This window comes from Aulonocara sp. 'chitande type north' Nkhata Bay, linkage group LG19 (assembly GCF_057382095.1).
Source record: "Aulonocara sp. 'chitande type north' Nkhata Bay isolate Kocher_YH1m ecotype deep benthic linkage group LG19, A_spYH_male_GT1.1, whole genome shotgun sequence".
Classification (NCBI taxonomy): Eukaryota; Metazoa; Chordata; class Actinopteri; order Cichliformes; family Cichlidae; genus Aulonocara; species Aulonocara sp. 'chitande type north' Nkhata Bay.
Window position 1 is genome coordinate 24,493,802 of NC_141362.1, and position 23,362 is coordinate 24,517,163.

The window sequence follows — 23,362 nt, forward strand, 5'->3', positions numbered from 1 at the left end:
GGGTGCTATCACCAGCCCCGGCCCCTCCTCTCCCTTTGCCCCCCCACCCCCACCCCCCCACCCCCCTCATTACAAGGGGGTCAAACTCAGAGGTGACCTAATTAGAAGCTCATTACATCACAGACAATCTCCATTAGCATGCCAAGCCGGCCTGTTAATCCATTAGCACCACAGAGGCCCCCAGTGCAGTCTTTACATTCCTACCCCTGTGGCCCTCACTCAGGGCCCCTGCCACACACAAACACACACTTCTATTGCTCCTATGGGAGATGCTGAAATAGCCCAAACATTCTTATCAAGGACACAAACAATAACAAGAACATTAATAAACTGCTACCTATCCTCATAAGCAAAAATTAAGATCATACATTCCTTCAAGTGAAAATCTAGTTTGTTGGTTGCACCTGTCACCTTCTATTCTTTCGTCGTCCTTGAGCTAAGTGTGTATCTTTTTACAAAACACATTAGTTAAAATTGAAGCCGCTCATTGAGCAAATTTGTTTCAGGGTTTTTGTGAAATCACACATAAATCACTTTTTATTTATTCAAAACACAGGAGATTCATTCTGATGAGGCAGTGACGTCCTGACACGTCAAGGTGTTATAGGCGCACTGGGACAGGTAGGAGAGGATGACTGAACTTTTATACCACAGTGGTCTCTGAGCGGGTCTACACCTGCGGGTTTTGGCTGCCGAAATACGCTGTTAGATCCAGTGTGTCTTTCTACATCTGCTGATGCTGCTGCTCCAAGATAAATCCTTTCTTCTCCCATTTTGACCATTAGAGAGAAATGAGAAAAAATGAAAGTCATATTTCAGTGAGCTGCTTTTGGCATTGAGCTCTCAGAATTACGACCCTCTAAATACTTTTGTCCTAGGTCTGCTTGTCATTATTGTACAAAGTTTTTTAAAAGTTTTTAAAAAATTACAACTCGTCTCACAGCGAGAAGCTGAGCTGCAGTCAAGCATGTGTCAACAAATTTCCCTGCTTCTCTTTTCAACTGTTCAACCCCATAAATGAACTTCCCTCACTGAGTCTTTGTTGGAAGAGGCCTCTAAAGTGCTGGATGCAGCTGTGGGGTTGTGGCCCAATACAGGAGACTGAATGAATCAGTTTCTATCTCGTCACTGGGGACCTGGGAGACACTGAGCCCCACTACCTTCCCTTTGAAACCTCTCCCCTCTGGTGACTGGCAGACCATACAACGCACAGGGCTTTGTAAGTGACTCCATTGTTAGGGGCAGATTGAGAGGAAAAAAGGGGACTAGCCCTAGGGATAGAAAAGCAAGGTGAAATAAAAAGGTCTGGCTCTGCGGTCTGAAGAGGGCAGGAATGGATCAAAGGACTGGGTACTGACCTGCGGCCTTTGTCCATCAGACAGCCATGGCTTCATTTAACCTCTCTCTGGAGGTCGACAAAGTCCATTGGGATATCGAGCTTCACAGGAGCTGTGCCCTATGGGCACATCTCAGTGCCTCCTCTCCAACCCCTCCACCTGGGACAATATCACAGGTGAAAGTGGATGGGAGGGGTTGGCCTGTGCATCACCCTAACCTGTCAGGGATCCACCACAAAGGGAGCTGAGCCCTCTCCCCGGATGCCCGGCGGCCAAGTCTTACCTTACTATACGGTATTCACATGGTCTTGCTGCCTCCCTGCCCTGGCTCCACTGGGAAAGCCACAGCATGGAGGGAATCAGAACAGAGAGGAGCTCTCAGCTGCTCACCTGGGGATGGTAAACCTCAGCTATGTGGCAAACAAAGGTGAACTTAGAGGCTCTCTGCTGCATTGTTTAGTTGTGGAAACTTAAATCTTCTAGCCTTAATGAACTGTTGAATAGAGAGGATTTTCCATGGTTCAAGGGGCCATGTGTGACTTTCAAAAGCCCGTCTATCCTGCTTTCTACAGAGCCAGACCTAACAAACAGGCTGTGTGCAATACATACAGGACATATTCTGAAATAGCCAATAGCAATTACACAAAATGTTCTCAGTTTTCCATGATACCATAAAGCTTGTTGCCAGACGAGCTGATGCTGAGTAAAATATTCACATGCAGAAATAATGAAATTATTAAATTGTTAAATGTCCATGTTGCTATTCATTACATTCACAAGTTACTGTTTTACAGGAAATGCTCAACTGTTGCAATACGGCAACTGTTAAGCATTTCCAAACATTTGCCCAATTTGTGGGATTACCAGGTCACTGTGCCCCAAAAGGAGAGGAGAAGGAGAGGGAACCAGAATAGAAGATGTGGAGCAGATGAACAGGAAAAAGCAACACTGCGGATGGGAGGCAAATAGAAGCAGGAGTACCTGCACTCAAATGAGGATGGGGGTCTAACTATGTTGGGAACGAAAGCGGCCAAATTGTCCTGCTTTCATTAATGCGCTGAGTGAAGCCTCTGCCGAGGCCTCGATTCCCAAGACTCTCAGATAACAAGTGGCTTCCCACACTGAGGCTTTCTGTTTTCTGTTTCCTCTCCAATAAAACCAGCCACAGAAAGAAAGCGAGAGAGACGGGGAGCAAGAGTGATAGACGGGTGGGGAAAGGGGAGAGGGGACCCCCGTGGTCTACGGTTATCTGGGGCAGTTTGGTTTATTTTCCCCAACCCCAATGAATGGCTGCCGACAAGGCATTTCTGATGGCCATGATAAGATATCCCACCCCCGGTGTCCTACCTCTGTAGCCTTGACCAGACCTCCAGCTCCATCCTTTCAAGTAAACAGGTTAAGCATCCCATCAGGAGGTGGAGGTACTGACAGACAAAGTAAGGTGGTCTTGTGCTGAAATGCACAAATGTAACAGACTGAGTGAAAGCGGAAGGCAACGAGTGGAGGTCACTAATATGACCTCCCACACACAGTAATGCACAGACTACGACAAAAGCATTCCATTGGCATCCTGTTAGTGATAGGTCTAGATAGGAACCACTGAGCACTCCAGTGTATGCAGCTGGCTAGTGGATGGAGAAAATGTTATGATTCTCTGAGGCCTAACAACAATCAAATTGATGCAAGCGATTTAAATGGCTGTGTCTTGAATCATCTACTGCCATACTTATCCATTTGCTGTTTTGAGAGAATAAGAGTGAATATTTTTCAGGTAGGCTACAGCTTTATGAAGTGTACCCAGAAGGTACTGTATACACAAAACAGTCAAACCCTTCAGTATGAAACACTGTAAACGTTTCACAGTCAGCAGCTGCCATCTTCGCCACACATGGAAAGGGAGGGTCCACCAAAAAATATGTATCCATCAGAAGTAGAATATATTGTCAGCATGAATGATGTCAACAGGTATCGAGCTAACAATGGCAGATTTTATATCACATTAAATGGGCTGTGACATATTTTAGTATTTACGTGTGTTAAACTGTCATCTAAATTTTAGAGGAAAAATTGTATTATGTGCGATCTGAGGCATGTTTTTGATAAGTTCATAACTTGTACATAGAGTATAGTACACAACATGGACATATAGCAACTGAACTATCTTAACTGAGGTAGTAAATATGACTTCTATACAGTCATTAGTCACTTTGTTAGGTACACTTGTTCACCTTCTGGTTAATGCAAATATTTAATCAGCCAATCACATTGCAGCAACTCAAAAGACAATAGCCAGGCTGCATTGATCTGATATAGAAGAGCAACAAGAAGCTCAAATGGCCAGTCGTCACAACCAAGGTATGCAAAAGAGCATCTCCAGAACACAGACGTGCTACAGAAGCAGAAGGCCATATTGGGTAACACTCCTGCCAAGTAAGAACAGGAAACTGAGGCTCAATTTGCCCAACAAAATTGGACAATACAAGAAAATGTTTCCTGGTCTAATGAGTTTTGACTTACATTGCAACATCAACTTTTGTTAAACACAAAGTCAAAAATTATAGTTGTATAAAATCTGTATATAAACATTAATCATTATAACATTAATCTAATCTAGAACATGAATGGACAGTTTCCTCTAGTCTTTAAAAATGACTTGTTTAATACCACATAAAACGAAGTAAGAAGGCGGGCATTTAGGGAAGGCAGAGATAAAATCCACCTCGGGTTACCTTATTACTTCCTGTCATAACAGCTGTCCCTCCGTCCTCACAGACACATATTTGTGTATTGCCATAAATGTGAACTAAAATGTATGTAACTGCACATCACATCGCAAAACACCACACATAAACATCCAACGTAACTGGATGAATGTAAGATTTTTAGTACTTTTTTTGTCCACACTGGGAATACAGCAAAAGGGATTGTGAGCATTCATGGTTGTAGAAGCTAAACACAAGTATACAGCCACAGCATACTGATGCAACTGGATTCAAATTTAAAGGTTCCACTCTCACATCTGCACCAAATGGTCTTCACCAAACCTTCCTGCTCTCCCCTCACCTCTGCTGATAGCAACTCAAGGACTCTCAGCCAGCCGGCGGAACCGATGCTGAAGGTGGAGGAAGAGACAGAGGAAATACCAAGAGGGTGTCTGTGTTGGAGAGGTAGGGTGGCAGGAATGATAAACTGCGACCTTCTCCTCATACTTGCAACATGCCTAATGGCTGTTCTGAGTGCCACAGCTCAAGGTGTCTGAGCCTCTAAATGGAGGGGTATTTTTATCCTCATCACACACTCACTCACATATTAACAAACACTGTGAATTGTGTGCATATCCATGGCTGATGCACCACAGGGTGAACGAGGACTGGCGAGTTGGCACGCAGTGCTGGCAGTACTCAAGTTCCTGATAGCTTTCAGGGGCCTTTGATGTTCTTTGCATCCCCCTTAACCGCTCCATCCCCCGGGCCTCCCCCTTGCAGGAAATTGCATTCTGTCCACTGCCATAGCAGATAAATGAGGCAGGAGAGGGTGCTGCACACTGTCACCAGCCGACCTGGCCTGTCTCACACCACACCGCAACCTGTGTGTTAGCCGCGTGTCCTCTTATTCAGCACCCATGGCAGTCCTTGGGGAAAGAGAATGTATTTAGACACATAAATGCAGTCCTGCACCTACACACTGAAACATACAAACTGCAGGCAAGCATGGCGGTGTATACAATACAAAACATTGTGAGTTTAACGTTTATGCTAGCAAGTGGATCTTTGCAGGCTTAAAACATACAGTATATTATTATTTTTACAGTACAAGGTCCCAATCACACCACAAGCACATGCTCACTTTGACTCTGTAAGATTAGCTTTAGCATCCAACAAGGATAACAATGCATTTCACACTTCAATCAAAAGTCAGTGATATGTGATTACATCATTGTTAGAGTCCTGTAATCCCCCCATTGACATTGTCTGGGAATGTCAAGAAATAATACAGCTAAAAAGAAGTGCTCACGCAATGGGGACCCCAGTGGTACTTAGAGGGATGGAGGCGGCTAGAAATTTATGACAGGTTGAACGTACTTGGATGTGTGAGATCATGCTTTTTGTTGTATGCAATGACGTGTAAGTGTGCACTTGTGAATATAGGTGCATGTCATGGGCGTATGTGCAAATATGTTTGATTAGTGTTTCACTACATACAGCACAGTTAGTGGTAACAGAATGAGTTAGAGCTATAAAATGATGTCAGTCCTATTGGTACCCAATGGTACAACCCCACCCTAAATCCTGTAGGTTTAGATTCCCTACACTTAACAACCACTATGTCAGAACGAAGAAAAAACAAACTGCTGCACTAACATGCTTAAGCTGAACATGTACAGTGTTCATAGATGTGCATAGATTTCACAACAGCTTTAGCCACCAAAATGATGTAAGAATCCTTTCAGAAATGATGCCACAAATATTTTTATTTTTTGCACAGAGAACAGTACATAAAAAGGGAAAAATGGTATGACCATGATTAGCTGTGACACAGCACCAGTTATTTGAGGTGAACTTGAGTACAATGGCCAGTTATATGAGCACTTTGCTGAGTTTCTTCTGTGGATTTAGCCTGTCTCAGTTGCCTCTGTCCCTTGACTTATCTACAACCAAGTTAGGGCTCAGGACATCTGTGTTTTGGACTGCTTTGTATGTTGTTTCAGGAGACAATTCTTTATATTTCCTGATGTACAGTTTGTGATTTTGACATGGTTGCTGTGAAACCAACCAGATGCCTTCTGTATGGTGCTGTATATCCATCAGATACTTCACTGAAATTCCATTTTTAGGCCAGTTTCTAATTACTCTTATCTTCCTGAGGTTTTATCACAGTGTTTCAGGGTGAGTCGTTGTTATTACACTCTCCCACATCACACATTGTGTACATCAGTATTTACAGAATTACTTATATATTGTAGTTCATTTGTAACTTATAAAAAGTGAAGATCTCAAATACGTTTGGCTTATGTTCCCAACCATGTGTGGCCTAAAGCAAAGCAGGAGGCTCCAGAGTTTTCAGTCATTCTACTCTCTGTGTTGTTTTCCTTTGATTGATCTCTGCCCACCATGTCAGCATTAAATAAACAGGAATGCCAAGTAGACCTCTGATCAAAGGTAGAGTTTTTCTTTCATTCTAAAACCCCACCCTGTTGTGTTTCTTTTCCATTTAACATGACAGTAAAAGCAACACCAAAATGTATTATACTACATGTCAGTTACAGTAAGAGTTACAATAAGCCTTACAATAAGCCTTTTTTCTTCCCTGCGTGTAGCTTCTGGTGTTTCTCAGGTTTTATGTTTGTAAGAAAGCAGGTGTCCGAATGACACAAGCACAAGTCATCTAACCTAAAAGAGCTGTGAGTAAGATAATGTAGATTTCATTGCTCATTTTTCAATGATTTGTGATCTTTTCAGTCAGGTTAATTCAGGTTAATTTGAAATTTTATTTTAAAATCTGAAAAAGAGCAACAAAGTCAAGATAGGTTAAGTCTATTCAACCAACATCTTTCCCTTTTTCCACGCCAGCAGCACGCTCCTGTTGATGTGAGCGATCCTGCGTGTGGTGAGTGAGGAGAGCAAGGACACCATGTGGTTCTCTGCTGTGTAACACACATACCACATGCACACGCACACATTTATGTACACATCGACCCCATTACCCATCACCATCTCCACAAGTGCTCCATGTGACCCTTCATCCTATCCTGAGCTGTAGCAGAGCCCCCCTACACATCAGCAGGCTTCTGATTGACAGGCCGTGAAGATACACCAACATGGTCTCCATTTAGCTCAAGTACCACACCACCATCACCTCAGACACCCCCACCCTGTCCTCCTCTTCGAGTCCCAGGAGAAAACACACTTGAGCCAAAGTGTTTCAGAGCAGGATGTTTCCTGGGGAGAAAAGGTTTCGTCTCAGGTCAGTGTGCACTGCTGTGATGGAGGGTGCTTTTTCACGAGGGTGTGGGGGAGCGGGGGAGGCGGCGCGTTGGGGGGGAGGCGGTCAGCTTACGATGAGAGGGAAACGAGGAAGAGGAGGCGCGGTGAGAATTAGAGACAAAACTTGTGGATGTTTGAAGAAGCAAACTGCAGCACAGGCAGGGTGGCAGAAGTTTGTGTGTGTTTGGAAAGGGCCAGAAGTGGAAGTTGGGTGATTGTGTGATGAAGTAGTGGGGTGTATGGAGGGGGGGTTACAGAGTTTGGAGAGGCGAGGTGGTGGCGAGGGGTGCTGAGGGTGTTTAGTCCTGAGAGGAAACATTAGCAAAGCGAAGAGGAAAAGCTGCCAAATTAACTTCTCACCCTTTCAATCACACCCCTGAGAATTCTTGCCCCACTTTACCTCTGCTGATCTGGCTCCACTTTTTGGATGAAGGAGTTTCTTTTTTACTCTTTTCCTTTTTCTTTTTTTCCCCCCAGCTGCACACTGTGGAGAAACATCACACCCTCACACCAACCCAAGCGCAAACTTACCCCTCCCCATGCATCTTGTCTTGTTCCCTCAGTTGCAACCCTGTTTCATCCATTGGCCAAAACTACAAACATGAGTACCGCAGCCAATGAGTTCGCAGGACCTCCCTCTGCCTCCGTTCCCAATTCGGCAGCAGCAGAAGGGCTTCAAACATGTCCCCCCAGAATAAGACTAATGTATTAAGAATCAAACCCGTACCTTGTTAAGTATGTCCACTCCCAAACACCGGCCAATAGAATGAATCAAGCCCCAGAGAAAATTTTTAAAAAATCACTCAGTGTATTGCATCATTCTGTGAAGAAAGAAAAAAAAACTGCATTTATGTAGGTTTAAAAGATCACCAGAGAAGTGGAGCAGATGGTCTGTCATGACTGGTGCTTTTGTAAAGCTATCCATGTACATTCAGCTCAACTAGCTCCAGCCTGTAGAGCAAGATCTGGAGTGCGGTAATAAAGTTCAGACCTCGGTCCTCCTCTCTGTCATTCCCTCCCACCCTCCCTGGCATTCCTACATAGAGCCATTCTGCTCTAATTTGTTTGTATTTGTGCATTTTTCCCCCCAATCATCTCCACTTTCTGTTTTGCCTCTTTCCTTTTCTCTCTCCCCCTCTATCATTTTGCAGATTATGTGGTTGGTTCCTCCTCTTCAGGTCCTTTCAATCTAAAATAGATGATTAGAGTCATTCTGCAAGACAAATGTAACTTTTCTGGACGCTCTAAATCTGTTTAGGCACATTTAATAGTGTCAATTATTGTGGGGCCAGACAGGGGACTTGGGCCTTTCTGTAGTCAGGGCCCTTAATAACATTGGCTACAATGAGAAGCAGATGCTGACCCTCTTGGTCCCTTTGAAAAAAGACATTTGAGTAGCTCTGCTTCTAATTTATGAGCCCCCCTCCACATCTGGAATTCTTTATAATTAAAACATAAACCCCAAAGTTCTACTTCCACCTGTCAAATGTTGAGAAGATGAACATAGTAATAGGCTTCTCCTGCACTGGTTGAGAGATGGAAAGACTGGTTTTGCTTGTTCTTTCTTAAGGGAGGGGATTGGGCTGAAAAGGTGGTGCAAAGAGAGGCCTTCTTATGTGATTGTTTTGCTTTAAGCCCAGGTCTGGTGTGCCACATGACTTTTAGCTCTACGAGTTTAACCCAAGCAGCTACATATGCATTCAAAAGTGAGCTAGCAGTTAGCATATTAAATTACACTCTGGTTGCGGGAGTGCATAAAATCATATTAGTCAAATAATTTCCGGCTCAACAATTTAGCAAAAAGAAACAACAACAAATGTTGAGCCATTTTTCTTCTACAGTCTTTTCCTCTGAAAGGTTCAAAGTGATGTGGGACAGACGTATTACAGCCAGACGGAAACACAGATTTCCGATCTCACACCCAAAGTGAACAGGAAGCATCACGTTCAAGCTTAATAGAGTTCCTTTCCATGTATTTGCAAGTAATAAAAGCAAAGGAATGGATTTGCCACGGCTGGCGAATAACATAATTGCCCATAATAGGTTTGTTCCAACAGATCAATAAGACCTACATGAGTGAGCGTTGAGTGTGTGTGTGTGCATGCGTACGTGTCCGAGGAAGTGTGTGAGCATAAAGCCTCTCAGACTTCAAGCTCCCTTCATTAAATCGAATTAAGATCCTGCACCCAGCAGATTAATTTTCTTTGTCTTTTTCTTCTTTCCTCTCCTCCCACCTCCTCACACCCTCCTTCTTTTGAGAGCAAGACAAAAGCAGCTGTGAGAGGGGCCGTCAAGCTTGTGGAGGTTGGAGAGTGCAGCTCGTGCAGTTAATCCTGCTGTGGGTACAGCCATGAGGACAGCATTCCTTCTGTTTTCTCCTCTATTGCCAGATCACCGTAATAAGGTTTTTGGTGTTAAAGGTGGAACACGCCCTGAAAACACAGCTGATCAACACCAGCCTCTTGTGCCTGCACACCTGTAACACCTACAGTAGATATAAAAGGCTGCATAGATAACACTTTCAATTCCCAAAGAGGGGTTTAGCATACTGCCGATTTTGTGCTCTTACAAGGGGTCCCTACAAATCTTCTTCAACACTCACTGGAATAAACTACTCTCTGTTCCTACAGGTAACTCATGCCATCAGCTGTGATGAAGAGAGTCAACGTTATCTGCAGGTGTAAGGCAGTTAAAGTACTTCCCAACAACAAGCATAAAACGGAGAAGGAGGCGGGTGTTTTTAAAAAAAGAAGGAGGTTACGCTGCTGTCCTGAGGAAATGAAATGAGCACAGTGTGTGACAGGTTTGGGAAAACAGCAGGGCAGCAGGGAGGGGAAAATGAGCTAAACAAGGCAAACTTAGAGGAGAGGGTAGACTGCACCAGAAAAAAAAAAAAAGGGGGGGGGGGGGGGTAAGTGGCAGAAAAATAGGGTGAGAGGAGAGCATGAGAGGGCAAGCTACTACACAGAGAGGAAGAGGGAGAGGGAGTAAGTGAGAGGAGGGCCTCTTTGTGGATCATTGGCAGATAATGGGCTCATTAGGCCAAACGTAGCTTTAAAAGGCTCTGGCTCTCTAAACAAACAGAGCAGGCGCTGAGGAGACGGACTTAAGGGCCCGACATGGAGAGAGATATAATGAGGCCCTCCGCCCCCATCCTGCAGAGCTTACCAACTGGCTGCCTGCTCAAATTCTCCAATGATCAGGCAACCTGCATCAACCCAAGTGGTCTTTACCTTCCACCTTCAGAAATTACCCTCTCCTGATTTAAGCTTGTCTGTACTTATTTCTTTCTCTGTTTCGGGTTTTAAAATGAGCATATTTTTCCTCTTCCTTTGGTTTTGGCATTCTGTCTACACTAAACTTTCCGTAATTAAGAAGTCTGGTGCATGTTTCCTGTAACATTGCTCTTTCTGGCTATGTTAGTCTATTGAAAAGGTTATGACTGAGCGCTGCGGAGATAACTGGTTTAGATTAAGGGTAGGCTGGATTGAGTACATGCATTACAGTAAATGACTGGTTTTGGTTAGGAAATAATTTGGGCTCAGGTTGAAGTAGAGGAAAACAGAAGTCTGTGTCGGAGCAGATTCCAACACAACAAAAACTGTGCTTTATTGGGCATGGGAGAGTTTTGGAAAACTATGGCATCCACCAGCAGCCATGTGGCATTACACAAAAACTGGTTAATGGTTTTGCTTTGTTTTTTCACTTTTACACCCACCTCTGATCCTCTGTGTGATCACTTATTGTAAGCTAATGACACATCGTTATTGTTTACTTTACATTATTTCCATTTGTGTTTGTTCAAGTTAAGACGCATTTATGATGATAAACTGTTCACCTGGTTAACAGAGGTTAAATCAAATCAAATCAAATTTCAATAACTCTGTCACACAGAGAAAACCCGGATGAGTGGGAAAATTATTACGTGCTTTGACTGTGTTAAAAGAGGTGATCACATATATAAGTAGGTACTCATATCTGTATGGACAGAAGAAGAGACCGCCTATTAAAGTAGAGGTTGTTTCTAAAAATCAGAAAACACTAGTGTGGCTCATTTAGTGTGCCAGATCACCTGATCGCACTAACAGTCGACATACAGTAGTCTAAGGGTTTAGCTGATATGCTTTGACACATCTATTAGAGAATGTCATCTAGTGTGGACTCCGAAAGCCCCTTTGCAACCCGTCTCTTCCTTTTTCCACTATGTTTGACTTAGTTGTTAGTTGTAATTTCTGTCATCACCAATGCCTGTCCTTTTCTCAGACTTTCCATTATAAAAATGGAAGGGGGAAGAGTTTTCAAACCAGAGCCCTACCTCCAAATATAAATTGCTGCAGATGGAAATAACAGTTTTCTTTTGACCATGCTGGTCCTTACTGAAATAAACACTTTTCATCTCCTTTCACACCACTTAGCGGTTTGGCCCATGCACCATCCCCCCACTTGGTTTTACTCACCGTAAGCAGTTCGGTTTGTTGATGAGTGAGAACTACTCATATTGACTCATTGGTACTCAATTGCAAAACACATAGTTTCAGTCACCTTATAAAATGCAACAAACACCCCATGCTGTATTTTTCCCTCATTTAGCTTAGCAGTCCAGCACTATCCTCAAGCCCTCCCCGAGGACAATGCTGCAAAGAAAGAAAAAAAACTCAAGCGATACAAATAAAAAGTTACTGAGAAGTCACAAGAAATGTGAGCTGGAGTGTTTAATGCTTGTGGTAAAAGAGTGCTGTTCCAACAAAGAAGTCTGTGGGAAAGTTGAATTCTTATTAAGCAATTGGGATGTGAGCTCCATTGTCGGGAGGGGATGGCCTTTAGTTGAGCTCATTTGGATGCCACTCATAGCAAAAGCAAAAAAAACAACCTCTCTTCAGGAGTAGCTTTGGTGAATAACATATTCCCATAGAGGTCCAAATTGATATTGTATGAGAGTGCATGCGATTGAAGTGCTTCACTGTAGCATATTATTAGGTACTGTGGCTGTAAGCAATAACAGAGCAGTTTGCCTTGAACTCCTTTGTAATCAACTGAGGGAAACAGTGCATGGCTATCCAACCATTGAAACTGCCACAAGATTTATAGTGAGAAAAACTAAAGAGACTGCCGTCTGGTTCTCCAGGAAACCAAAATATCTTCCTCTCCCATTACAGAATGTTTGCCTTTGTTTGCCTTTATTAATGCCAATATATTACAGTGTGAAAAGCAGGAGAACATTACTTGGAAGGACTGAAGTAGGGATTAAAAATGGAGGTATTGTTGGGGGCGAGAGGCGGTTTCTGTTCATCTCCAGCTGCTTCCCTGCTCATCATGCTGAGAACTAACATGAAACACACACTCAAAAAAATGAACTCAGCCTATCTCTGCTTTTACTAAAGTAGATTTTGTTGTTTGTTCTTAATAAACTCGATTTTGCAAAAATCCTTAAAGTGTTTGTGCAAATTTAATGAAATGTTGTTACTTTTTGTTGTTACACAAAGTCATTGAACTGTGTCAACGTAACATTGTTGAGTAAATTCACAGGTTTGTCCCTCTGCACATACTGCTGCGTGCAGAGCCCGCCTAAATAAGGGCCAATGCGCATGCGCACCACCCTCTTTCTCAAGCTTGCTATTTCTTCGCCATGTGGACTGGTTCAGCCGCATTTTTGTCCAAAAATCAGGTAAGAAGTCATTTTTCTTGTAAAGCCCGTCTACATATATATGTTCACACGTCAGTTAATGTCGCAAGTGCTACTAAGAAAAGAGTACAGGCAGGGTTTTGCCCGGTAAAGGTTTGCTAACGTGGACTTGCTGCACGTGAGTTTCCAAATGATTTTGGAGGGGACTCCATTGCAATAGCAAAGCTCTGTTTTCAGCCCAAATGTAGTGTAGCGCTAGCGTCGGTATGCGTCGGTACAGGCAGCGCATTCGGTCCGGCACGCACTTTCGCGCCAAGTTTATACTCGGACGCCTGACTGCGTTGCACTTTAGCCAACAACAGTGGAGAAGCGCTCCTCGCTAGCAGACAGGTTAGGGTGTATTTTCTGTCTAATATTTCAGCTTACGTTTTGATGTAGCTTGCAGAAAGCATTTAGTAAGCTGGTGTAAGATGAACTGCATTAATGTTGTACAATGTCCATGGGATTTCTCACTCGACTTTTAATGTCAGATTACACACACATTTACACAATATGCAGTGGTGATGATGTAGATCAATAAATTCATTGTTGTAGCATACAATATTAAAAATAAAACTGATTAATATGAAACATTAACAATGTGCAAATTATTTAGTTTTTTCAGGGACAGTGTAATGAAAATGTCTTTTGTGTTTCTCCCCCAGATACGTTGATGTGGCAGTGCAAATTGTGCAAAAAAGTGGTGTCATCACGAGCTCTGTTATTAAAACACTACAGGTTAGTTCATAGTAGACAGCAGTATCCATGTGCCTATTCTGATTGTGTCTGTGTTTTCAAAACATGGAATGCTCTACATAGCCACTTAAGCAGATCACATACCCAAAGAACTCTAGACAAGTCTGTGAGTTTGGCAACATTTAACTGCCATTTGTGTTCCTGCTGCAACATAGCTTCGGAGCAGGAGTATTTTTCTCACATTAACAACCATCTAAAATGTAACGAGACTGTGCATTGCATGTTTGAGGGTTGTTCTTTCAAAACAAATATCTATGGTACATTCAAGTCTCATCGAAATAGGAAACACAATCCTTATACCTTAAAAGACTTTAAAATCGGTATTGCTAACACTATTGTAGGCCAAACATCAGCTGATGACAGTACAGACACTATTGTAGAAGAGGACATAAGTGCAAATATTGATCACGATAAAACTACAAGTGAGACTGAAGATTTGGCAAATGTAATAGAACTTAATTTTGCATCTCTTTTACTTAAGTTGGAAAACTATTTTCATGTTCCCAGCATAGCAACTGACGAGTTGCTTTCAGAATTGCACTACCTGATAAGCTGTGCATCAGTGCCTTTGACAAATCAAGTAATTGTAGACATACTCAAGAATCATAACCTTTGTCTAGACCAGCCTGTTATTGAAGAACTGACAAAGGCAGTTTCTTTTAACCCTTTGTTAAAAGCCATAGAAAAGGACGGCACACTTGCCACTGCCTTCAAACGCAGACAGTATTACAGAAAACATTTTGAAGTAATTGATCCAATTGAATACATTCTCGACTCCCAAAGCAAGAGGACCTTTCAGTATATTCCTATTCTAAAATCATTACAGCAGATATTTAAACAAGAAAACATACTGAACAAATTTGTCACTAGCCACAATCAGAATCCTTTTGTAAATAAGGAAAAGTATACATCATATAAAGATGGTCTACATTTTCAAAATAATGAGTTTTTCTCAGGCGGTGAACTAAGAATCTCTATTTGTCTTTATGTTGATGATTTCGAAATTTGCAATCCATTGGGGACATCACGGAAAAAGCATAAACTTTGCTCAGTTTACTGGATTTTAGGTAACTTGCCACCAGGTAGTCATTCATCCCTCTCTTCTATTTATTTGGCTCTCTTGTGCAAAAGTGAGGACCTTAGGACCTTTGGCTATTCAAAAATATTTGAGCCACTTTTGCAAGACCTTGTCATTTTAGAGCAGCAGGGAGTGTTCATTGACAATTTAGGGGTCAACTTTAAAGGCACTGTCCAATATGTAGTGGCAGACAGCCTCGGAGCTCATGGATTGGCCGGTTTTGTGGAAAGTTTTTCTGGAGATTACTTTTGCAGGTTTTGTACTGCTACACGCTCAGAAATTGAATCAAAAGCTACAAATAGTGACTTTTCTCTGAGAACTGAGGAGCTCCATCGTGTACACATAGCAACTGCACGTGAGACAGGGGTAGCTTGTTGTGGTGTGAAAAGCTCGTGTGTCTTAGCAGACAGTCTGTCTTTCTTCAAGGTCACTACAGGATTCCCCCCTGATCTTGCACATGACCTTTTTGAAGGTATTGTGCCTTTTGAGATAGCTGAGTGCCTTCGAATACTAATAGGCAAGAAGTACATCACTTTTGAAAATCTAAATAGACTTGTTCAGTCATTTCCCTACAAAGGAGGGGATCAGACTAATCGCCCTCAGAAATTGCCTCACAATTTTCTTAGTAAAAAAACTGTTGGTGGCAATGCACATGAAAATTGGTGTTTACTAAGACTTCTGCCACTTATTATTGGACAACACATACCTGAAAACGAACCAGCTTGGGAACTTCTACTAGATTTGAAGGATATTGTTGAGCTTGTTGTGTGTCCTGTTCATAACAGTGACTCAGTTGCATACCTGGAGAGTAAGATTTTAGACCACCATCAAAGGTACAAAGAAGTATGCCCAGATAGAAGACCATTGCCAAAACATCACTTTCTGGCTCATTATCCCTCAATAATTCGCCATTTTGGTCCACTTGCCTTATTATGGACAATCAGATTCGAGGCAAAGCACACATTTTTTAAAAAAGTTGCTAGACACACAAACTGCTTCAAAAACATAACCCTGTCTTTGTCAACCAAACACCAGCTCATGATTGGCCATTACATGCATTCATCAGGCTGTAGCAAAGCCACTTTTGAGGTTTCACGAGTCTCGGCAGTCCCAGTAGAACTTCTCAAACGTGAAATTGCACATTGTCTTGCTGAAAAGTACCCTGACACAGCTGTAGTTAGCCTTGCCCAGAGTGTGTCTGTTGCAGGCATCTACTACAGGAAGGGCATGTTAATAGTACATGGATCACTGGGGGGTCTGCCAGAGTTTGCTGAAATCCTGCAGATGTGTATTTTGGCAGATTCGTTGGTGTTTATAGTAAAAAAACTGAGCTCGTGGTACACTGAACACTATGGATCCTTCAAAATTGACCCATCTCCAAAGGAAATTTCTCTTGTTGCACATGAGGATCTGGTGGATTGTTATCCACTTTGTGACTACCAAGTCAGAGCTTCTCGCATGGTTACATTAAAGAGATACATACACTGTTCAGGTAATTTTAATGTCCATGTTGCCGATTTAATTTTTGTGCTGTATAGCAGTTCTTCTCAAAGTTTGGTTCTTAAAAATAGTTGGACCAGAACTTAAATCTACTCGGATATGTTTCAAGCCTTGTAAAAATACTAGAAAAAAAATTGTGCTGCAAAATTCTGAATACCACTAAAAAAATGTAACATGTACTGAAGTTTGGGAACCACCTGCTCATGTTCTTGCACTTATTTTTTAGAGTAACAGTTGGAGATTGGGACATCAGAAATGACAGCCCCAACAAAGCTTCTGATAATCCTGGGGGAGAACAACGCACTCAAGTTAACCCTTCCTTTGGGGATACCAAAGAATGTTAACGAGCTCAAAGCGGAGATTGAAAATCAGTGCGGAGTTTCTGAACAGTTCAGATTGCAGTACATGGACACAGATTTTAATCAGTTCCTTAACATGACATCCACATTTGATCTAAAAGACATGGACAAAATAAAAGTGATTAAAACAGGTGTTCCAGAAACATCCACTGGTAGTAATGAAAGCAGTGTGTCCTCATTTAACTTGGGTAGCCCCTGCTCTGGCCACAACCCTGATTATGACACAGATATACTGTCATCGCCAGAATCCAGGTCATCAAGCTCCTCGAGCTCAGCAAACTCCACGCTGCGATCAGAAGCCTGGCCACTGGACTTTCGCATACCTGAGTTTAGCTTCGATGTAGAGCTGCAATTGACAAAAGGCAACCAGGAATTCCAAGCCAATGGAACACTTTTAACCCTAAAACCAAAGCTCAAGTCTGACATTTTAGAGAGCTTGTCTTCAGAAATTATGAAGTACAAAGCTTACCCTTCAGACAGCAATCTTAGTGATGTTTGCCAAGCTTTGGTTGTAAAGCATCCATGCTTGAAAGAGAAGGGTTCAGAAACTGGATTTTCTGCATGGAAGATCAGTTTGAAGTATAAAATGTCAAACTATCGTGGAAAACTGAAGAACTTAGGGTGTAGTGAGTTGGTCATCAATTCTCTCAAAAGAAGAGGGAACAGTAATGTGCATCCCAACCAAGTCAAGAAACCCAGGAGAGCAGAGGTGAATTTCTGCCCTGATTATCCAGCTGGAGAAACCCGAGAGAGTCAGGAAGAAGAAAGGTTGGTGCTGCTTTCAGAGTTCAAGAAGAAGAACAACAATGAAACCATCAAAGCAAAAATGGCCCAAACCTTTCCTCACCGGAGGCAAGAAATTCTTCAGGACATGCCCTTCGTAGCTGACTTTAAAAGCCGATGGCCAGCTCTTTTTTCTCCACGTGAGGTAACTGAATCAGTTGATCTGCAAATGCACTCCACATGCAATATTTTAAACCCATCACGCTAAACATTTGTTTATTTTACAGATAAATGCTGAATTCCAGCGCATCACTACGATCCCGCTAACATCCACATTTATGGCACAGCTGGACAACAACACAACCAAACTGACCAAAGTCTTCAGAAACAAGGGAGGAACATCTGGACGCAAGATCACAGAAATCATGGCTGCAATTGATGAGGTTTGGAATTAATTTTTTTCAATGCTTCATTCCCTCTTTTAATACATATGATTTTGTTGTCTCCTTCTATTGTAAGGTAAAGTTTAATGTTGGTATTATGGGATTGTTTATTCTTTGTCCTTTTCATGATAGTGTTGTCACAGTAATAAAGTTTTAAGTTGATTTGGATACTTTATAAAAAAAATTGCCAGAATTAAAAGCTGTTTTTACAGGACAGTAGCGTTTCCAAAACGGGATTTGCCGCGGCTCCCTGGGGAGAATTTTGGCATTTACAGTAGAAAAGCTGAAGCTAGAATAAACTGCCATCAGGCACCTTTCAAACCAAGACGGGATAAAGGGAGGTCTCTGAGCTTAGTACTACAACTGTTTTTTCATTTGTCCTTGCAAAACCTCCTGTTCAAGTCCTCCAAACACACCCACGTCACCCCGCTTCTCTTCCAGCGTCACTGGCTGCTGGTCAACTTCAAGGTTCATTTCAAGATCCTGGTTCTGGTCCTTAGGGCCTTACATGGACAAGCACCATCATACAATGGAGATCTTCTCAGTCCCAACACCCCCAGCAGGTCCCTGAGGTCCAGTGATCAAAGCCTGGTAGTGCACAACAGTCTAAAGACCAAAAGTGACAGATCATTGCTGCTGTGGCCCCCAAACTCTGGAACTCTCCTCCTAAGCCTTAGATCAGTGGACTCAGTGGTTTACTTTAAAAAAAAAAATCCTCTGTTCAGGCTGGCTTTGGTGTGACCTCTTGTTCATCCTCTTCCTCACTGGATTCTTCATGCTGCTGTTTTTGGTCGGGTTTCTGTTTTTTTTGGGATCCTGTGGTTACCTTTTTTTGCTCGTCACATTTTTTCAAATGATAATGTTCCTTCTTTCCTTAATTTTTTTTATTTTAAATTTTGTTGTTCTTCTGTAGTGTGTCATGGACTTTTTTTCTCAAAGCATTATATACATTTATTTTGCTGAAGTTAACTGAAAATGTCTTTAAAGTTTAGCTAAGTAAAATTTGCTTTTATGTTTTACAGAACGACACAGTTGCAATGAGAAGAGTGTGTACGCTGAAAGGACTTGCAGTCTACCTCAATGAAGATCCGAACAGCTTGATCAAAGAATATCAGGCAAGTAATCAAATAGAAACAATTTCCAGTAATAAAAATTTAACTGACGGTAATTTTTCCTCACACACATTCATTAGATTATAACAAAAAGTTAAAATTAGAACATTATTGGAGATATAAAAGCACAAGCTTATGCGGGAGTGACCCTTGCCATTACAGTTGGGGTGTAATGTGGGCTGAGTGTACTGTCTTTCTGCTTTGTTGTTCTGCCGTGTAATCTAGATGATGGACCAACACCTCTCATCTCGCTCTGAGCTGTCTACTGTTTTGCAGCTTAAAGGGATATTCCACCCCAAAGTGAAAATTGGTCTATTACCATATTACCCAGAGTAAGATAAGTGAGAAAAAATAATTTTGTAACCAGTGCAATAATTCTCCTGATCCGGCAGCAGTCTATTTGCTTTTGCCTAGCATTTAAAAAATGGAGTGAATGGGGAACTATAAGCATTTTGGTTGCAAATGACTCTTTAATGGTACGAATTATTCCTGGTGAGCTCAATAATCATGTCGACTTTAAATGAAAAGTAATAAGTAACTTGAAGGATTTGGGGGAGTAGATTTAGACTTGGGAATACATTATGGTTACCACATACAACACTGTAAGCCGCCGCTGCATGGTGCATGGATATTCGAATATGTGTTTATTTATGGAAACCAGAGGCTTTTTCAACCACTGTTGTTGTATCCAAGTGCTATGCCATGGCGGGTTACAGGGTGCTTTGGCGTAACCGTAATGTAGGCCCAAGTCTAAATCGCCTCCTCCTGCAAATCCGTCGTGTTACTTTTTACTTTTCATTTGCAGTCGACATGATTATTGAGCTCACCAGGAACAATGGGTATAAGATCAGAAATGTACTGTGCTGGTTACAAAATGCTTTTTTCTCACTTATCTAACTCTTGGCAATTTATGGTAATAGACAAATTTCCACTTTGGGTGGAATATCCCTTTAATTGATATGAAACCCTGCAACTTGTATTATTATGTTTATTTACTTATTAATTTTTTTAGGATGTGGACTTCCATGAGGCCGAAAGTGAAATGGAGAAGACGCTCATTGGCATCTACGTCATCAAACCAGAAGGAGAGCGTGACCTTGACCCGGCAGAAGACATTGGTATCATAATTGAGGGTGTCGCTGTGCTCAGAGATCTTCCTGATGTTGCCACTGCTGTTGTGTTGTTGTTCGGCCTGATCTACACTTTAAACATGAGCTACCCATCCAACCTCAGGTACACTTTTGAGTTTTTTCAGAAAGTACTGATGGGACTTGATGCTAAGAAGCTATCAAACAAAGTTCAAGTGCTCAGAAACAAACTCCTTGAATAAAGAGGAGGAAGCGGGAGGCCCTTATTGCTTAACTTAGTTTGAATGCTTTACGTTCAGGTATAGTTAAGTTGTTCATAAACACTTTTTTTCATTGTCAGTACTGTTTCTTGGGAACATTCACCAGTTTTAGAGAACAATAATGTTCATTTGCATTTTAGCAAAATACTGTTACTTAAAAAATTGGTGTTGCACTTCTTCTACTGCTACTTGACAACATACAGAAAATGACAGACATTTTAAAAAGTTCTAGCGGTTAGGCCGCTGTGATTTGATATTTCAAAGAATGTGACATTTGGCAGCTGTCTGCAACTTGGGATGTAACCATAACTTGAAAAACTGAGTAGCACTGTTTTACAGTACAGTTTTTGAACAAAACAGCCAATTTTCACTGTTTTAAATGAGTTTAGTTTGCTCTTTCATGCTTATCAGTGTTTGAAAATAATTCCTGAAACGTCCTGTAAAATGTAGGATTTTTTTTTGATAATTTGGATGCTTTCTGGACCAGTTGAAAGACAAGTTGGTTAGCACTTCACTGATCTTTGAAGTAAAATATTGTTTTATGCACAAAGTATTTAGTTAAAGTTGTAACAAGTTGTCTGCATTGATTGCACTTTGTGTTAAGCTACGGCTCTACAGTCTTTTCGGTCTGTCAACAAGTATTTAATATGCACTGAATGTGCTTAGTAAAGACAGGACTTTGTTGGATCATTTTTTTTAATCATTTTAGTTTGACGACAAGTTGGTTAGCACTTTATACTGATCTACATTTTCTGCACAAAATATTCACTTGGAATTTGTAACAAGTTGCATTGATTGCACTTTGTGTTAAGCTGTTGTGCTTTGAAAAAAGTATTTTATATGCACTGAATGTGCTTATTAAAGGCAGGATTGTGTTTGATAATTTGGGTGCTGTCTTCATTTCTTCCTAAAAGATCTCCCTAAGATTTACTTAAAAATGTTATGTCAAGTGGTTCCACATAACTGCTTTAAGTAACTTTTAAGAAACTTTGCTATTTTGTATGGAAGTAACCAGTGTAAATGATTTATTTGTAATTGTATTGAATAGAAATTACTTAACAATTTTATATAATTCAAAAGTAACAAAGTTATGTAGCAGCTACATAACAGTTTTACAAAGATACTACCTAACCAGGTTATGTCCTTCTAAAGCAGAAAAGTTATGTACCAGCTAAGTAACAGTATTACAAAGATATTGCCTAAACAAGTTATGTAGGCTTAAAGCAACAAAGATAAGTATCAGCTAAGCATTGCAATTAAGTTACATTTAGCCAATACACTTACGTAAATCTAACTTAACAGTATTGAGTTCAAACTAAGTAACAACATTTCTTAAAAGTTACTTAAAGCAGTTGTGTGGAACCACTTGACATAACTTTTTTAAGTAAATCTAATGTTTTATTTTTTTGAGTGCACTCACGCTATGGCCTCCTCTCACACACATCTGACATCCATTAAAAATACTGTGATGGAGGACCAAGCCTCTGAGGGGACTTGCGGTCCCATCTCTCAGCTCTTCTCGTAGAAAAGTAAAGAAAGGAAGGGGGAAGACGAAGGAGATTGAAAGAAGGGGGTATTTCTGACAACTGGAAACCAATCCAAACTTGGACTGTGTATGGGGTTTTTTTTCCGTCTCTCTCTCCTCTGAACAGGAATCCAACCAATTCAACATGTGCATATGTTTCCAAACCATGCTTAGATACCAAGATATGTACAATTCACATTCTTTGTATTGAAAACAGCATTACTTACCATTAAGATAAACACTTTATCATATCATCATAAGCACAGACCATGAGACTAGGGGAAACGAATATTGTTTTGGCATGTCTTTTCAGCTTTACCAGGCATCACGCCAAGATTAGGTGGTCTGACTCTACTTGAGATTATCAGGTTAAATATTTAAATTGACAATTAAAAATGATAACTGAGAAAACTTAAGAAACATCTTCTGGACAACACAACTCTTGCCCTGATTGTGATCCCCGTGCCATAGTAAAAACATTCCAAACCTTTCCAGAGGATATGTCTATTCCCTGGTTCTTTTTCCCTACTCAGATAAGTTAACCCTGACAGTGTGAAACATCATTTAAAAACACAGAGGTTGGTCAAACACATGTAGGTCTCTGTTTAGGTCCACAGAGGTCCAAAGGGCAAAGTACTCACCTTGTAAATGACAGCCAGAGAAATTTTACTCATGGACTGTGTAATAGGCATCATTTTCTGCACTCATAGAGTCATAATCAGGGCTGGAGAAGAAAACAACAGGCACTTTCTTGGAAGTAACAAACCCTAAACTTTAATGCAGGTACAGACAGTAACAAAGAAAAAAATGTGTTTGTGTTTGTGTTTGTAGCAATACACCCTGAAGTGTGTATTAGGGTGTATCGCTACAAGTACAAGTGAATTTGGAATACATATTCAATATATTCAATAAAGTATCATAGCAAAATATGAAATAATCACAAAAAAGCAGTATCGTGAAGAGGGTTTCAAAAAAAAATTTTCTTCAAACCTAACACAGTAGTTTTATTGCCTAATCCTAACCAGATTATTTCTAATTCTCAAACTAGAACTGCATTTGTGATTAATAATGTATTAAAAATAAATACATATGTAATATGAAGATCTGTTACATGTATGAACTGAATTGCCTGGTGTGAGTGATTAAATAATTCACTCCACCACCACTTCTTCACCCTCCAAATGTGACCTTTTTCACTCCATGTAAGTGGAAAATATAAATTTTGTGTGCACAGAGACAAATTGGTGCACATGAGACTGAAAAGATGAGCAATCACAAAAGAACACAAAAATAATAAACTATAGGTTGAGTATTTCATGATCTGCCACAATATTCTGTTGCCGCAGATTAATTACTGTGCTTTATTAAATGTACTTTATACAAATAAGAGAAAAAAAACATACATTGAAGCTGTAAATATATCAATATTTCACTGTTTCTATTGGACTGGCTGCTTGCTGTGGTATTTTGATCAACAGACATGTGCTACACCTGTTAGCAAGAGTAAAAATTAGCCCATTTTTGTCACGCTCCTT

General features: G+C 41.1%; 1 protein-coding gene across 4 annotated transcripts; it reads left to right on the forward strand.

Annotated features, from left to right (window-relative positions):
• Nucleotides 1–12,807: 12,807 nt before the first annotated feature.
• Nucleotides 12,808–21,333, forward strand: LOC147307099 (uncharacterized). 4 transcript variants are annotated; one of them, XM_086275446.1, is made up of 6 exons: nucleotides 12,808–12,986; nucleotides 13,649–13,721; nucleotides 17,428–17,604; nucleotides 17,687–17,842; nucleotides 18,865–18,957; nucleotides 19,967–21,333. In XM_086275446.1, exons 1-6 carry the CDS (start codon nucleotides 12,901–12,903, stop codon nucleotides 20,282–20,284), a joined length of 903 nt encoding a protein of 300 aa, XP_086131572.1. In that variant the 5' UTR covers nucleotides 12,808–12,900; the 3' UTR covers nucleotides 20,285–21,333. The 4 variants fall into 4 exon arrangements, with proteins under 4 accessions (XP_086131572.1, XP_086131569.1, XP_086131571.1 ...); XM_086275443.1 differs by having other exon boundaries at nucleotides 12,927–12,986; nucleotides 16,544–17,604; nucleotides 19,967–21,332; XM_086275445.1 differs by lacking the exon at nucleotides 18,865–18,957 and having other exon boundaries at nucleotides 12,927–12,986; nucleotides 16,544–17,604.
• Nucleotides 21,334–23,362: the final 2,029 nt, after the last annotated feature.